Below are 16,776 nucleotides of genomic sequence, written 5' to 3'. Positions count from 1 at the left end.
ATGTGTATATCTGAGTGTGCTCCATTTTTGCCATCGTTCCTGTACTCTTCTCCTGTATAAATAACATAATATGGCAGATGATGTGACTTTATATAATTGCCACTATTAACTTTTCAAAGGAAGAAAAAAATATCCAGCAAAATAGTGGTAGGAAAGGATAGTAGTGCAAATGGTTATAAAATAAAATTGTAAACTGTTAAAAACAAACCAAATATTTGTGCCCTATTTTAGTTGGGAATCAGCAAAATCGTGGCCAGAGTGTGCTGTAAAAATTAATATTTATTTGTTTTGTTGGTGAATTAAATATTTTACAAAAAATTAATTTTTAACATAAATATTGATTTTATTTAACGTTAAGGTTGTTGTTTAAATTTATTAGTTAAGTGATAGTTTAAAGAACGTTTTAATGTTTGAGAATTAAATAAAATAAAAATGTATTTAGATTCCGATTAGAAACGGTCAAATAATAACGGTAATGCTTATTTCCGTCACAGTTTTTGAGCGGTAATGATGGTGGCTGTTATTTCGATAACGATATTTTAATAATAACGGTATTTCCAGTTTAAAAATTTAAAATTAAATTTGCTCCTATAACATCAGTTGATGTCGAAAGAACATTTTCTATGTATAAAAATGTTTTCAGATCCAATTGACAACGATTTTTATTTGAAAATTTAAGTCAATATTTTGTAATTTATGGCAATAATAACCTTAATTGAAGAAGTGACTTTATATTTATATAAAATGCCTCTCGAGTCCTTTTCATAGCTTAAGTTCCTATTGTTTTTATGTTGTATTTATTTTTTGTAATACTTGTTTTAGTTCATATTATTTTGGTTTATTTTATGTTACTTTACCTTTTTAGAAATGAATTGTATTGATTTTTTTAAATAAAAGTATATTTTTTGGTTAAAAATTATGTAAAAGTTTGTTTTTTAAGAGCATATTTTTAAATTTTAAGAGCATATTTTAAGGTTTTTACTGCATATTTAAAGAGCATATTTCCGGTTTCCCTGGTAACCAGTAATCACGGGTGGTTATGTCCATGCAATTTAAAATTTTTTACCTCTACCTGCAGAAAAAAAATCTTCCAAAATGTCAAATCGCATATTGATAAAACATATTTCTTTATTAATGGAGTAGTTTTATAAAAAATAAAAGTATACGTTCATATTTCAAAAACTGGGTTTCCGCTCGTTTTATCCCCTTAAAAGTACAACCATCAAAAAGTACCACACACATGTGTCCACTTATTTTTTACATAAATTCAAAGATTTTTTTAATGAAATTCAAAGATGACACAATGAGTTAAAGTCAAAATGAGACCTAATTTGAATGAAATTTCCAAATCCAAATCGATACACTTTTAGCATTAAAGCAGCATATACTATCTTGCATGATTTAGTTTTGGCAGGCTTTGTAAATTATTAAAACAGTTAAAACTTTAGTAAAGTGCTTTCAAACAATCTATAATAAAAAAAAGATAACGAAAATTTAAAATATTTCGTTCAGAACATTAACTGTAGAAAAAAAGGAAAATCTGTAAGAATTTCCATTCAGCAAAAAACTAAACATGTATTAAATGCAAAAGAATATTTAAATTTATTAAAGGAAAAAAATCATTTATATAATAAAAATTCAATACCAGATCAATAAGATAACAATTGTATGCAATGAAAAATAAAAACTTAATAAACTTAACATGACAAACAGTAATTATCGCAAAAGAAAAGTTAAAACAGAGTTGACAATTAAAATTGAAATCATGCTTACAGTCAGTTTAATAATTCAGTGTTAAAAAGTATATTAAAAAAAGTGTATTAAAATTTAACGAATGGAAAATGAGACAAGTACTTAACTGTCTTGACTTCACATATTAATATTGTTTTTTTTTCACTTTTTAACCAATTAAGGAGAAAAGATAGTAAAACAAATATAAACTTAAATGAAAATCATTGCATACAACATAAGAGAGAAAAAGTAAAACTAAAATTGTTTGCTCAATCATCCTCATCATCATCGTCTATGACAGCAACACGGCGTCGTTTAGCTGGTTCTTCACCAGTCTCTGCAACACGTTGTTTAGTTGGTGATGGCTTCTTGCGTTTTAGAAATTTAGCATCCTCGTCGTCATCATCAGCATCATCCTCCTGCTTCATCTCATCAGTATTGTCTTCATCTAGGGAACGTCGGCGTTTTTTAGTTGATGTTTTAGACGAGTCTTTTATATTGTCGCCAGCTGCTTGTTGTTTTTTAATGGATTTAACACCATCATCATCTGCATAATTGTTGTCATCATCATTGAAGACTTGTTTATATATGTTGTTGGCTTTATTAACATTGTCAACAACATCACCATCATCATCAGAATCTGATTCAATTACATTGGCTCGACGAGAACGATTGCTTAAGGTTTGCTGTTCAGTGTCCTCTTCTCCTTCACTGCCATCATTATTATCATCGTCGCCCAATTCAGCTAAACGTTTGCGATAATCCTCAGAGTTGAAATGTAAATCAATATCATCCTCCTCGCCTTCATTGTCTTTATTCTTTTCGGCCACCATATCCTTAAGATTGATTTTACTCTTAGCTCTTTTGGCCTTTAATTGATCAAACAAATCGGTTGTATCGGGTTTGACCACTTCCTTTTCTTTAGGTTTTTTGAACGTTTCTTCTCCATCTTCCTCTTCACTGCTCAAATCATTGTTGCGTTTCTTTTTATCCAATTTTTTTTTAATTTTATTCACCATTTCCGTATCTTCTTCCGAATCAGAGTCTGCCTTCTTTTTCTTAGCCTTGGTTTCCCTTTTGGCTTTGGTTTTCTTTTTATCTTTTAAGGGAGCACGTTCTTCAGTCTCCTCATCACTCTTGCTAAACATCAAGTTTTTCATTTTCTCCCTCTGTTGCTCCATGTAATTTTCCAAATTATCCAACTTCTTACGTTCTTTGGCCATGCCCAAAGTTTCCAAATAATCTTCTTCACTCTCATCGCCATCTCGATTATCATTGTTTTCTTCAGCACTATCATTATCGCTTCCGTTGTCATCTTCTTCCAAATCATCCACATCAATGTCAACTTCTTCGCCCGCCACTATTTTGGCTCTTAATTTCAAGTCAGCCGAATTCAAATAAATGGGTATACGCCAATAGCTTTCCATGCCAAAGACAGGAGGTTGTATGCCCAAGGCTACCAAAACCTTTTTGAAATTATCATCTTCCATGGCTTCTTTTTGCAATTCCTGCAAGGGTACCAAAGGAACGCCATCATCTTCTTCCTCAGCTAGCTCAGTATCTTCAGCGGCATCATCTAAACATTCCTTAAGCCAATCTATAGCTTCTTGGTATTTGTCGGCATCAATTTGTCCCAACAAAGCTCTAACCGTGCCCACATCTAGAGGAGTACGTACTATCTTGCGTGGTTTTGCTTTGGTTGGCTTCTTAGCCTTACTCTGCCTGGACGAACTAGGTCTATCAGCTTCATCCAATTCTGGTTCTTCCATAAATTCATATTCATCGTGCTCTCCTCCTTCTTCATTCTCCATTTGTTTTTTCGACTTGCGTTTACGTGGCTTTTGGGGTAAAATTTCCGATTTATCGGCTATAATATGCAATTGCAACATTCTCTTGATTATAGCTTGTTTATTACGTCTCTCGCCAAATTCATCTAGAATACGTTGTAGACAATCTGTGCGTTGAAGTTTTTTAAAATTAGTTTGATTTTTGAGTGTTGGATTTATTTAAAATAGTGTAACTTACCATCTTCAGTTCGATATTGATCGTAGAGGCTGCGTAGTTCTTCATCTTCCTCAGAGCGAAACAAGTTTTTATTTTGTGCATCAGCAGTGGATTTTTTGGTTGGCGCCTTAAACATCAAACCCATTTCCTTGAGCTTCTTCAGGACTCCACGTCTGTTACGTGTCTTATCACCGATGTTTTCTAAAATCCAATCAATCACATCTGCAAGGGAGAGTAAAGAATAATTAGTCGTTGTTAATTCAAAATTATTGCAACTAATACTACTTCCACTAAAACTAATGTTCTTGGGATCTTTAATTACTTTAACAAAATTAAAGTTCCACAAATACTACGCTAGAGGAAGTGAACTGTCATAGCTCTAGCCACCTTAATATAAAGTTATCATATAAAGTTATACAACATTATATCAGGGGCAGCTGTTACTTTGACATAAAATTGTTATTGGTGAAGGATATTTACTTATTCCGAATACTCGGTGACATGTTATTGACGTTAATTATACATTTAAAAAGTGAAGAAATAAATATTTATTATCGAAAAAGGATTTAGTGTTGTTCAAAATAGTGTACATAGTGTCTTTATCAACTCCTGATGTGGTAACTCAAAACCTGTGAAATTAAATTTTTAGGTATCGAATCTCTGCTGTTTTGTTTCCAATACAAATCAAGATTGTTCTTTGCCGTCTTTTGTTTCATAAAGTTTTCTTTTCAAGATAATTGCCAACCTAATTAAAACTTCAATAATTGTTAATAAATAAAAACCATTTGACATGACGGTTTAAATTTTATAACGACCAAATTAATGCACTTTTCAGTTTGGAAGCACTCTTTACCCTTTAGGGACGGAGTTTTATTTTGAGAACCAAAATATATATTGTTACGAAATTGTACTTGAATTCAAATATAACGATTTTAACGGCTGATTTAAATTTGCATAATGCTTTCAAATAGCAGTGCTGTAATAGCAAACTGTAACATATTTGTGGGCATTATTAACATTGAATAAAAGCTTTCAGTTGACTATTGATCGTAAGTTGGCAACGCTGTTTGCTGCGACCGTATATTCGAATTCGAATATTCATTTAAAGAACATTGTAGAAAGTACACAACAGATGGCGTATGTATTAGAAAGCTCTAGACTGTTAAAGAGCAATCTAGAGTGCATATGGCAGTGTTATAAATAGTGGCAAAGGTTGCAGTCGTTAGTGAGTTTATCAGAGACGCTATTTGAATAAACATCAACTGAGTGCCTGTTTTTCAAGTGAATTCGTGTACATTATAAAGTGTGTCTGTATTTCTGCGAATTTACAAGCGTGTATAACAAACATTGAGTGACTATTTAATTCTGTGGCTGTTGTACATTTTAAATAAATAAAGAGTTGTTACAATTTTTAAACTACTAAACGGCTTTTATTTGCAATCAAAAGTATCCGGTTCATTTAAAGGAAATAAACCAACGTTTTGAAAAGGTTTAAACGTAACAATATGGTAGACGACATTTTTCCATATTCTAAAAGATGGGACATATAATCCCAATAAGCATTTTTCGTGGGACATATAATCCCAATCAGTGTTCTTGATGGGTGATTCGAAATTAAAAAAATAATAAAACAACAGAATATTATTAAATTTAGATGAAAGTACATATTTATTTGCTTATTTATAGCATTTTATAAATGTAATTAGGGATTTAGTTTGTGGGATGGTCCAAAACACTTGTAACACAAAGCGTTGTTGCAGCCTGAGCATATCATCTTTGTACACTTTTCGATACCAAGTGAAGACCAGTATGCTCTACTGGCATACTCGTCTAATAAAATAAAAATGGAGAAATTCGGGAAATATATGGACCCTCTGATCAAAAAAAGGTGGGTAAAAATTTTGATAATTTAATTTTCAAATACGAATATCTCCTAAGCTATAAGAGATAATTGAAGGTTTTTTATAGTGCTTGACGAGGAGATTCTTTATTTGTATTTTTTTTTTTAAATCGGAATCCAAACGAAGGGATCGCAAATTGACCCACTTTGGGATCCCCTGGCCGCGCCCCTGGTGGGTTCATGAGGTCCAAACTCTAAACTTATTTGCCTCTATATTTTTTCTATACTACTGTGCGGCCGACTTTCAAACTGCTCAAATTTCAACAATGTTGTGAAATTCATTTTCAAGCTGCATGGATACGCTGACCGTATCGATATGTTTTTATTCAAATATTATAATGAACTCTTAAACATGGTTTAGGTGTTATTTAGCATTTGAGAATTGCTGGGACGTATTATCCCAGTAGTCCCGAAAGTGTTAAGTCAACTATATAATACATTCTACCAGACATCACAAACAAATAAACCATAGGTAGGAAAGCTAAATATATTATACAAATTAAAGTATAGAGCGAATGAGAATTACAGACACTTTTGCTTCATTTGCAAAAATATAAAAGCTTAAACAAAACATCAACAATAAATAGTGATTTAATATTTGCTTAGACTCCCTACTACAATTGGTTGGTTTGTTGTCGACTCGATAATTTTTTTTAAAATACGTGGAGGGTTCTTTTAAAAAAGGGTTATTAAGGAAGGCAGATTAGAATGAGGACCGTATATTTGGTTTCCTAGAACGCCCAAAATTGGAGGTCTTTGAGATTTTTACTGCTGCAGTGCTAAAAATACTATCTCTACTACAAATATTTAAAAATAGTTTTGATTCAAAACTGCTGTTCTCATTTAAGTACATTACTCAATTTCGTTGCAGTACTCAAATGCTGATACTGATCTTGATGACTCCTAAATCTTAAGGCAGAATACACATCTTAATGTCATTGCAAAATGAAGCCATATAAATGATATTAAAGATTATTTAAACCCTAAATGATTGTCATTAAAGGATTTTACTCACAAAGCCTTTTTTTAGTTTAAAAACAAACTTTAGGTTTTTGCTGCAGTAAAAGAACACAATAAAAAAGTGGTTGTTGATTGGTATGTGCCTCATTTTCAACAATAAATTTATTTTTATGGATAAAAATAAAATTTCAACCATACTACCAGACACATAACAATTAATCTTGGACATATTGGTGAAATAAAAATGTCAAAACATTAGCAGACGACAGACTTTAGAAAAAAGTACTGAAAGAGAGAAAACATACACACAAAGTGAAACCGAATCCTCATCAATTGGTGCTATTAAGAGGATAACAAATGAAGGCACATGATGACAATGGCGATGGCGACGACGCTGACGATGTTGTTGGGTCGATTGCAAAGCGATAATAAAGAAAATTATTTCAATCATGAAACTGTCAACACATTGAAATTGACTTGTTAAATCAATCACTTTGGATTTGGAGACCCAGCTAAAGCACTTAAAAAATATGCCAACGGCAAAATGAAGTTCACAAAACAACAGGACACTACAACAACACCAACAATGACATTAATAAAGGATTTTGTCACACCAACAACAACCTACTGCTCATCATCACCATTTCATCTTTATTGCTTGAAAAAGTGGAAAAAAGTGTTATCACTGCTACAGAATGGATGCACAGCTGAAAAAGTGAAGTGTGGGGTTGAAAACTTTGCTCTAACCTCAAACAAATTTGAATTTTTAAAAAGCATTTTGTCTGCTGCTTAAATGTCAGGGAAGTAATTGATTTTAATCCCCAAATAATATAAATTATAGTAAGTTTTAAATGTGATAAGAGAATGATCTTCTATCTAGTACTTAATTTCGTTAAAACTTAAGAAATTATTGGACTGCTGGCCTAGGGTTGTCCATTAATCAAGTCTAATTTTAAAAGAATAAAAATTTATAATTTTTGTATTATTCGAGTGATATATTAATTTTAAAAAATTCACTCATTTATTCGAACGAATATATAGTAAAATATTATTCGAATAATTCAATAAATATATTTAAAACCAGAAAATATTTAATAATTTGTTGGTTTTTTATTTTATTTTATGGCCTTGATTGAATAAATAAATATTACATATGTACCTTTTCGAGAGATCTACAAACTTTAATCTATTTCATGTGTTGTAATAAAATAATTTTATAATCAATATTTAATCCTTTTACTGCAGGGGTCGAAGGTTAAATTTTGAAATATTTGTGATTTTTCATGAATGTTTGCTTCTCTTATTTTTAAATGAAACTTGATATAAACATAACCTGAAGCAAAATGTCTTACTTTAATAAAAAGAAGGCCTGTTATGAATTCAGAGAATACATTCTTATCAACCTCTGTTAATAGCCAGTTATGAAATGATAAAGGAAAAATTAAAAAAAACATGATTGTAAGACTTACCCTTGTCAGTTTCAGGATTTCGTTGATTCTCTTCAAATAGAAAACGCAACTCCGACTCCTGTTCTTCGGTCCAGATTCCTTTGGTGCCACTGGAAATACACACAAAAAATAAGATGAAAAAATAATGCAAGAAAAAGAATAAGTAATCAAATAAACTGATTCGTTTTCTGCTCTTTTTCTTCCTTCATATTTGTTAAACAAAAGATGTACGGAAAAATAAAAATGAGATACAAAAAAGAAGGGAGTGTTAAAATATTATTTCATTTACAATCATTCATCATCGTTTTCATTTAAATGTTTTTTATGAGATAAAAGACCTACACTACAAACAAAAATTGAAAAAAAGTAAAATAAAAACAACAATTCCATGTCTGCAATCACAACGTAATCAATCTACTTGGCCAGGACAAGAAAAGCGGTAGGAAAAGGAAAATTACGAATTTGATTGTGCCCACATTAAAGAAGACGGTCGGTCCGCTCCATCTGGCTTTAGCACATACTACATTCAGTCATACCAATGAAGACACACAAAACAAAAAAAGAAGAAAATTAAATTAAAATTTGCCTCAAGGATGACCTAAATGATCAGCCAAAGTGAAAGTGTTTAAATGAAATGAATAGAGTTAAGTTCAGTTGGAACATCGGTGTGTGAGTGTGCGAGAATGAACAAATGACTGACTGAACAATTGAACGACTGAATGAATCATTACAAATAAGTTTAAACGCTAGAATACTTACGATTCATAGGCATCACAGTAGCCACTTTCCAGTTCATTTGCTTCCTTAATCGATTTGTAGAACAACAATTCAGCGTAGATTTTTGGATTATTTGGTGCGGTTTCCACAAATTTACGTACAACATAAATGCCCAAACGACGCAATTCCTCATGATGTGCATCACGGCCAGCATGGAAAACTTGTTGAAAGATACGAAATAGTTTGGCCTAAAAATAGAAAGCAAAAGTAATAATAAAAATATAATTTTTTTTTCATTATTATTTGTAAGAAAGTTGATTGAAAGATAAACATAAATGATTTTTTGTTGATTTCTTTCGACAAATTTGGGAACGCTTTTTAAAAAGGTCAAGGATTTAAATACGTTTTATTGTTGTGTTAAGGTGTTACTTACAAACAGACAAAATTGAAGGTTAAATTGAATGAATAATTTGATTACAAAAAAAATTATTTGTTAGAGCACAAAAAGGCTTAAATCTTCAATTATTTAAATTATATGTATATTTTTTTGTTTTTAGAAAAAGTTTGCATTCCTTAATATAAGGAGTACCGACTAAATTAATGTGGCTTTTAACTTAATCTGCAAGCAACTAAAGGTGATACCTTTTACCACAGTACCCCGCACAGTGGGATCGATCGAATCTTCTGAACTACTATTTTGCAAATTAAATTTTAATTAAAAAAAAAAAAATATTTTTTATTTATTACAAAATTTTTATTAGTGAAAGAAATTTTATGACAAACTAATTTTTTTTTTGGTGAAAAAAATATTTTTCTCCTTCTTGAGCCATTGTATGTCCGACTAACTATGACCTTATATATGATGTTGCAAGGGTCTTTGAAATATCTACCATTAGACATCCATATTGTCTATATTGACTTAGTAATCAAGATAGTTTTCCTTATAGTTTCACCATTTTAAATAGCAACCGAACCGGGTATACAGCGGATATATTAATGTATGAATTATTTATGTAAGTTATTTGGTGCCTACGGAAAGTTTATTTCAACATTACTAATAAATTATTTTACTAAAACATTATTTTTTTACTAATAAATTAAATTTTGATAAAAAAAATTTAATTTTGACATATTTTTCAGTTTTACAACATATTCTATGTGCATAAAAATCTTTACATTAAAATTATAAATTTGTCTAAAATTAATGGTTTTCATTTTGTCTCTCTTTGCCTCATTTTGGTCATAAAGGAAAAATAAAGTGACAACTGACCACTATACAAAATATCTGGACATTAATGGGACAACTGACCCCACCACAGATAACATGGAGCTGGTCAAAAGGCAAATTAAAAAAAAACTATAATTTACCACTAACTCTTCGCAATATTAAGAAAGCAATGGTCTCTTGTCCAAAACTACGGGCATACTGAACTAGAGAGCTCCAATAGAAATGGATACTTATTAAATCAGTTTATGAAGTACAGATGTAAATATATTTAGTAGAGTAATCGAATTATTCGATTATTCTCTTGTTCGAATAAAACGAATAAGAGATTTCAACTTGTTCGAATAATTCACACGTTTAAAATTAATAGAATTATTCGAATAATTTTAATTTTTTTAAAAAAGTAAAGAATGAAGTGTTGATGTCGATTTTTTACTAATTTATTGTTAAAGAAAAACAAAAAAATAACGTTAAAGTTAATAATTCAAGTATTGATAATGTTAAAAAAACATCCGAAAACAAAGTCCATCATTAAATTTCCATCAGAAATATTCAGATCAGATTAAACCCTTTAGTTTCCGTTTTGGAGCTATGCTTTAAAAAATTTGAGCTAGTTGGACATGATCCTGAATTCAAGTACAATATAAACGTATTAAGATATTTTGTATGTCGTTCATTAATTCAGGTTTTAAATTGAGTAACTAATTCATTAGTTTACAAATACGCAAAAAGTTTATTACCATGTTAGACAAAGATGTTCAACTATGTTCTAAATCATGTACAAGACGAACGTTAGTTTGCAATATTCGTGTTTATCATTCGATTTATTAAATATTTTGCAACACTTACGTACGCCGTTAATAACATCACTTATACGCAGATATTTTGAGATCATGGCCTTCATCTATTTCAATGTAATCATTATAAATGTCATCCTCAATATCACTTTCGATGACCGTTTCAAAATCACATTCTCCATCACATTCAACTCCACTTTAATCTAAGTTAATATTTTGATTATTAATTGCGATTCTTCTAATATTTCGCCAGCTAAATAACGTATATTTTATTCCGTAACTTTTATTTTCATTGGTTCAAGTCCTAAGTTAAATATTTTGAAAGACTTGTTTTTAGAATTGTAACATTTATGTATATATTTATAGAAGGAGCTATCGGAACTCTCATCTACAGTGATCGAAAGTCCCTTTGTCTTTAATTATTTGTCGAATTTCAGAAACAATACAATTTGTGTGAGTCATTATTACTTATTTAAATTTGAAATTATGAACAATTTTAAGCAATTTAATAAATTTAAATATATATGAACATTTATTCGTTTTATTCGATTATTCTACATAAAATTATTCGAATTATTCGTTATTCAAAAATGGGCATTTTTAAATTGTTCGAATAATTATTCGATTAATCGAACGAACATTAGTCGAATGAATACAATAATATTTAGTTATTTGGGTAATTTTTCACACAGTTTTTTATGAGTTTGAATTTGTAATTAATAAAAAAATTTGCACGCAGGAAAATGCGAAATGTATATTTTTTTTTACGATATCACCGAAAGCTAAAGTTTATGTACAATTAAAAGAACTGAATGAAATGCAAGAACTCCCTATAGCCATAGCCATTAATGGACTTTAAATCGTATATTGTACTTTTTTGTATGTGCCCTTTACTATCCTTTCCAAAAGGTATATGAAGAAAAGCGAATAACTAGAAGTTTGCAACAAGAAACATGTCTTAGAAAATACGTGCCATTTTTAATAAATTTATACATTAAAGTATAATTAAAACCCCCATTGTTTTGTATAATGACACAAAAAATATCCTTTTTTGACATCTTAAGGCAGAAAAGAAACTATAAAACAACAACGTTTATTTAAACTAAAATAAATACAATAATTAGAAAATACAGTGACAACTAAAATTATCTCTTATTATTGTATGCTTTATAATTGTTTGACAGAAAGAAATATACTATAGAAGTTTGGAACTTTTTAAATTTATATCCCAATTGGTTGGCCCCAATTTGTACGTTTAAGAAATGTTTTTTCAAGAAAAAATGTTAACAAATTTGTGACCAAGAACTAAACTTTATCGAAATCCGTTAATTTCAAATCGACCCCCACGAAAACCCAACAGTTAAAATTAGTAGAGTCCGAGCGAAACCGAACCTAATATTCATATAAATCAGTATTCGGCATAATTCGACACTTTTTAAATGGTCTACTCATTTCCTACACAAAAAAATTTTAGATTTTAATTTTAGAGCATGTTTAGCTCCTTTTTAGGTGGCCTGCAGCACCCACTTTACACTGGAATCTACAGTTTTTCCAACTTAAACTCAAAGGTTTTTTGAAGGGAACCGTTTTTACAGGTTGCTTAGATATTTTATATTAAAATATATGTTTTTTCTTTAAATATCATAATATATGTTATTCCTTTATACATATTTTTTTATTTTAAATATTGCTACTTTGACCCTTATATTAAACTTCAAATAAAATGTGCAACTTATAACGTTACCCGATTTTACACAAATTTTAATCTAAGATGACGGAAAACAATTTATGACCTTGGAATATTTCAAAATCCCACTCAAAAGTAGGCGTCACCGATAAATACTATGGATTTAAGTAAAGCGATGAGAAAAACGTCAAAATAACCAAGAAAAAAATGGTTTTCAGCATATCTCGGCCATTTATAATACGATTTGGATGATTCTGTCACTACAGAGAATTTAAAAAGTATTTCTGGCAGATTTGAAAGCTTTTAGTTCTATATACATTTTGGGTAACAAATCGAGACAGTTGTGGGTTTTTGCTTGTACTCAGACATTATGCCAGAATATTTGAAAATTGAATGCTACTGGAATTCTTAAGCATCGCCCTTTACTGTAAATGTATGTTCTTCCTTCTTTTTTTTATTATTTTCAAGACAATGCAATTTACTTCCTGTTGCACAAACACAGATTTAATACCCATAAACACCAATGAGAGAGAGAGAGTAGGGATGCTGCAGCAGTTGCAACAGCGCAGCATCGCTGGTAACACAATACAAACACCAAACAACAATGGAAAATCTATGATGAGGACGAGGACGGCGACGATGATGATGGTGATTTTCTTTTCTAATGAAATTAATTATAACGGAAATAAGAAACGTTACAACATGTACATAAAGCAGAATCCTTAAATAATAATGACTCATTTCAAAGAAAAACATTTATGAACTGTAGCCCGTTATGATAAGCAGTGTTGGGAAGTGGAGATGTAGAAAGAAGGATTAAAATGGCAGAAAAAATATATATTTCTTGCAAATGTATTTTTTCTACTTTGTCTCTAATTGTAATTTGTATTTAGTTATTTTTTGGAACACACAACAGTTAGCTCTGTATGATTTAGACAACCTTGAGTTGGATTGAACAACACCAACAGCATTATGTAGTAGAAATGGTGGAAAAACAGGATGATTTATGAACCCGAAATATATTTTTTTATGGTTTATTACAATTTTTTTTCTGGTTTTCTAACTATCAACATAAATTATAAAAGTAAATTAAAAATTGTTGAATTTTATTTTCTAGTTGTTGGGAAAACAACAGAGTTGGTTTTGTTTGATACCCTACTGGAGGTTGATTTAGATTTTAACGATATTTTTTAAGGTTTTTTAAGGTTAGTGTTAAAACGCACTTTAACTCAAAAATACCGTTGCCCAAAGGAAGCAAAACTGACTTTAACTGTTAAAAGGCATTACCGTTAATTTATAAATAATTTAAAAAATATTGTATTGAACTCACAAACAAACAATTTATTGATCAAATCAAAAATTTTTGATAATTTTGATCAAATCAAATAATTGCCGTTATCCCTTAAATAACCCTTACCTGAATCAAATTAGCGTTACCAATACCTTTTACAATTGACCCATTTAAATCAACCTTGCTTTTTTTGAAACTAAGAATTTGCAATTCATTCGACAGCTAATAATGCTGTCACCGAAAACCAAATCGAAAGAAAATAATTGAAATTTCGTATGACTGTTTACGTTTGCCGAATACTAAACATGCGTTCGGGGAGTTGAAAATAGATATTGGAGATAATAAAGTCCAAATCAGATTAAACCCACTTAGAGGGCAAAGACAAGCAAGCATTCCTACTATATCTAGCAGTTTCAGGATTTGCCAAAAAGCGTCAATTATAACATCTTTGGTACACGAACTTCTTCAAAAACGACGTTGGTGGGGCCATCTTCGTCAATAGCGTATACAACAGATTAATTGCGACCAGTGGTATAGATTTTGCAAAAATAAGAGCATCTGAAAAAGAATATGGTCTTTGTTTTCCATTCAGAGGGTACAATATTTAGAAAACATTGTTGTCCATAATGTCGAGCGAAATAAGGGTATATCGTACGCGACATAAAACGGAAGTGATTTTGAGGTACATGTAGAAACATCCGAAAAATTTTCCTTTAAAATCCGTCATATTTAAATAAAAACAATCTTTGGATGATTTTATTATAAATAAAATTGAAAATCGTTCCTGACGCACCAGATTTTTCTCTTATATTATTGGGTGTATGACTTAAAAAAGCGAACTTTTTTAAAATTTTTATTTTGAAACATTTGTACAATATAAATTTATTCAAAGTATTGGCTATGACCTTTTCCCATCTTTCTGACAACACATGGATTCCGAGCCAAAATAATTGCTCTTTTGAGGCCAAGAACGAATCAAGCCAATATCGAATACTCTGTTCCAAAATGAAGCTTAGCCCAGAGAGAGCGTTCTGCATCGATCAAAACAAATAGTAGTCAGACTGGGCAAGGACTGAACTATAAGGCGGGTGAGGCAAAATTTCCCAACCACTTTGATGTTTTAAATTATTAGCCAAATCTTTAATAAATTCACATTCCATAAAAACACCAAAAATCTTAAATATAAAAAAAATAAGTTTGCTAAATTCAAATTGTAGTTACCGTAAAATTAAGAAATATATCTATTTAATTCTTCTTGCTTTTTATTATTAAAAAACAACATTTCCCAGATGTTTTTAATATGCTTAATATCCCGACAATTCCGTTTATTGTAGGGTATCTACAAAATGGCCAATTTGAGTGGCCATAATTTCCTGATGGTACGTTTACCAATTCCAAACTGCGAATAATGGCGAAAAGTGGTGAAATAAATAAAGGAAATCGCAATAACAATGTGTTTTAAAAAGTAACATTTTGGAGTGGGCAAGGAAAAAAGTCTGTGCATATTTTTTAGGCACCCAAATATTGTATAATGTCTGCTGGCATTGTTTTTAGGCATTTTTTTTCCAGTTTATACATCTTTTGATTTCAGTTTTGAAGCTGTTAATGGTAAAAGTCGTTATTGTTTATTTCACGGTAATGCCAGTAACGCAAAAGCAAGAGATTAAAAGTTCAAGTTCATTTAATTTGTTCAAAAGTCCTTAGAAAATAAACCGGCAAACGATGAAAAGAAACAAACATTAAAAGCCACATTGCAATCGCATAGCGAGTAATATGAGAAACAAAAAGAAAACAGGCATAAAAAACAAACATGTGGCTTTAAATGTTGTACTTTATTTGCCCAAAGCATCAAAATAAGCAGCTGATGCTCCATGGTCCTGCCTTTTATAGCCATTCATTCATTTCTGCGATTATAATGTTTGAAGAAGATGGAGGAGGCAGAGCGCCAGGGCAGTGTGTTTGAGGTGTTTTATAATTGGTATGTTGGCAATTTTTGAATGCGCGTTTTTATGTACATGACGTTGATTTATGTTTATTTTGCATGCAGTCATAGCAAAAGTAATGGTATGAAGCACAAGAAACACAAACGAAAAAAAAAATACATTTTATATTGAGCATACGGAAACGGAAATACCTTTACAGTTGTCTAAACAAATACATATACACAATGTGTATACACCCCACACAGCTCAAACTTTGGAAAATATCTATAATTTCTAACAAGAGAGGAAATTTTAAACCAGCAGGTTTTCAGCTAGCTTTTGCTCTACTACCTTAACCATCATCCAGTTTACCGTTCTACACGTTTAAAGCTTAATCATAAAACGAAATATATAGGGGCAGTTTTAGACTTGTTATGTTGGTTTCGCTGCATCTTCTATTTTTGTGGAATCGTAAAGAGTGCTTATCCTTACTACACATACGTAACTACAAACGATGATATATTTTCAAAAGAATCCCAAAAATAGAAGAAAAAAACACTCAGATACACAGCAATAGGAGTTGGTATAAGTAGCAAAAGTAAACTCACCTGATAAAGCATGGCCGGACATGAACATCCATAGGCAATACGATGTAGTATGGTTACAGCTGCTTTTAGGGATTTTGTAGGTATTTGTTCCCAATCAGAAAGTACCACAACACAAGCACGAACTATTTTTGGATTTAGTAATCTGTAAATAGAAATGAAATCCATGAATTATGACAATACACTCAAAGAAAATTAATATTATAAGTAAAAAAAAGTATAGTTGGTCGAGCCCGACCATATTATACCCTACACCGACTATATGAGAAAGAACCGTTTTCTTTAGAAATTTAAAATTCTTTATGAAATGGACATAATGGACTGATTTCAACCAGTTTCAATAGGCCTCAACCGTGGGCCGAAAATTACTCATTTTCAAATTGAGTTCATCTAAATTAAATTGCAGCAAATTGTCCAATGTATTGATAACCGTTCTTACACATTTTCTAAGAATTTAGTTCATATTTTTTCCGAGTGTAAACCCCAGCA

At 30.7% G+C, this 16,776-nt stretch overlaps 1 protein-coding gene across 1 annotated transcript in view; it reads right to left on the bottom strand.

Annotated features, from left to right (window-relative positions):
• Positions 1–1,914: 1,914 nt before the first annotated feature.
• timeout (timeless circadian regulator timeout) overlaps positions 1,915–16,776 on the bottom strand; it is a 549,675-nt gene continuing 534,813 nt past the window's right edge. Inside the window, exons 14-18 of the mRNA XM_065502580.1 lie at positions 16,291–16,432; positions 8,803–9,008; positions 8,065–8,153; positions 3,757–3,957; positions 1,915–3,685 (exon numbers count right to left, since the gene is read on the bottom strand). Coding sequence (XP_065358652.1) covers positions 2,001–3,685; positions 3,757–3,957; positions 8,065–8,153; positions 8,803–9,008; positions 16,291–16,432 — 2,323 coding nt within the window. The 3' untranslated portion in view covers positions 1,915–2,000. The remainder of the gene's footprint in view (positions 3,686–3,756; positions 3,958–8,064; positions 8,154–8,802; positions 9,009–16,290; positions 16,433–16,776) is intronic.

The sequence above is a fragment of the Calliphora vicina genome, chromosome 1 (assembly GCF_958450345.1).
Source record: "Calliphora vicina chromosome 1, idCalVici1.1, whole genome shotgun sequence".
Lineage (NCBI taxonomy): Eukaryota > Metazoa > Arthropoda > Insecta > Diptera > Calliphoridae > Calliphora > Calliphora vicina.
Note: the sequence above shows the minus strand (reverse complement) of the source record. Positions and strands in the feature narration are given on the sequence as shown.